The sequence below is a fragment of the Penaeus monodon genome, chromosome 32 (assembly GCF_015228065.2).
Source record: "Penaeus monodon isolate SGIC_2016 chromosome 32, NSTDA_Pmon_1, whole genome shotgun sequence".
Taxonomy (NCBI): domain Eukaryota; kingdom Metazoa; phylum Arthropoda; class Malacostraca; order Decapoda; family Penaeidae; genus Penaeus; species Penaeus monodon.
The window spans coordinates 24,701,589-24,702,190 of NC_051417.1; the positions used below are offsets into that span (position 1 = coordinate 24,701,589).

General features: G+C 51.0%; 1 protein-coding gene across 1 annotated transcript in view; it reads right to left on the minus strand.

Annotated features, from left to right (window-relative positions):
• LOC119593300 (cuticle protein AMP1A-like) overlaps positions 1-602 on the minus strand; it is a gene marked incomplete in the record, with an annotated part of 1,920 nt that overhangs the window by 264 nt on the left and 1,054 nt on the right. The window contains 2 exon segments of the mRNA XM_037942229.1: positions 1-60; positions 325-524. Coding sequence (XP_037798157.1) covers positions 1-60; positions 325-524 — 260 coding nt within the window.

The following is a 602-nucleotide window of genomic DNA, read 5'->3' on the forward strand; positions in this document are numbered from 1 at the left end:
AAGCCGTTCTCGTTGGCGATGTAGGTGACTTCGGCGATGGTGCCGTCGGGGAGGGTGAACCTGGTCGAAAGGGAAGGAAGGAGTGCGAGGAATTTCAAAGGGGCAAAACGCCGTTATTTTACAATCACTCGCGGTGTTATTATTTTGGCTGTTTTAATTTGTCTGTATAGCTTTGTGTCTATATTTGTATATATGTATATGAATTTACAGAGGCAGAGAGGCGAATTAAAAATATCTACATACACGCAAATACATAACACGCAAGTATATTTTTTTACGCATTCAAACGTTCAGGAAGAACGAGCAACAGCGGCATCAGCCTACCTGTAGGACCCCTGGATGTTGCTCTGGCCTTCGGCGCCAGGAGTGCCAACGGCAGACACGAAGGTGCCATCGTCGGACTCGAACTCGTACTTGAAGTTGCCGTCGCCGTCATCCTGGCGGTCGTCGCGAAGGATGGCGACCGGGTCGTCCTGAGGGCGGGGAGCGGCGAGGGCCACGGCAGCCAGGCAGGCGAGGACGATCTAAGTTCGGAGAGAACCAACGGTGTGATTATGTGCTGGTAACAACAGTCAGTATTGTGGGCGTTGTTATGAGCAGAT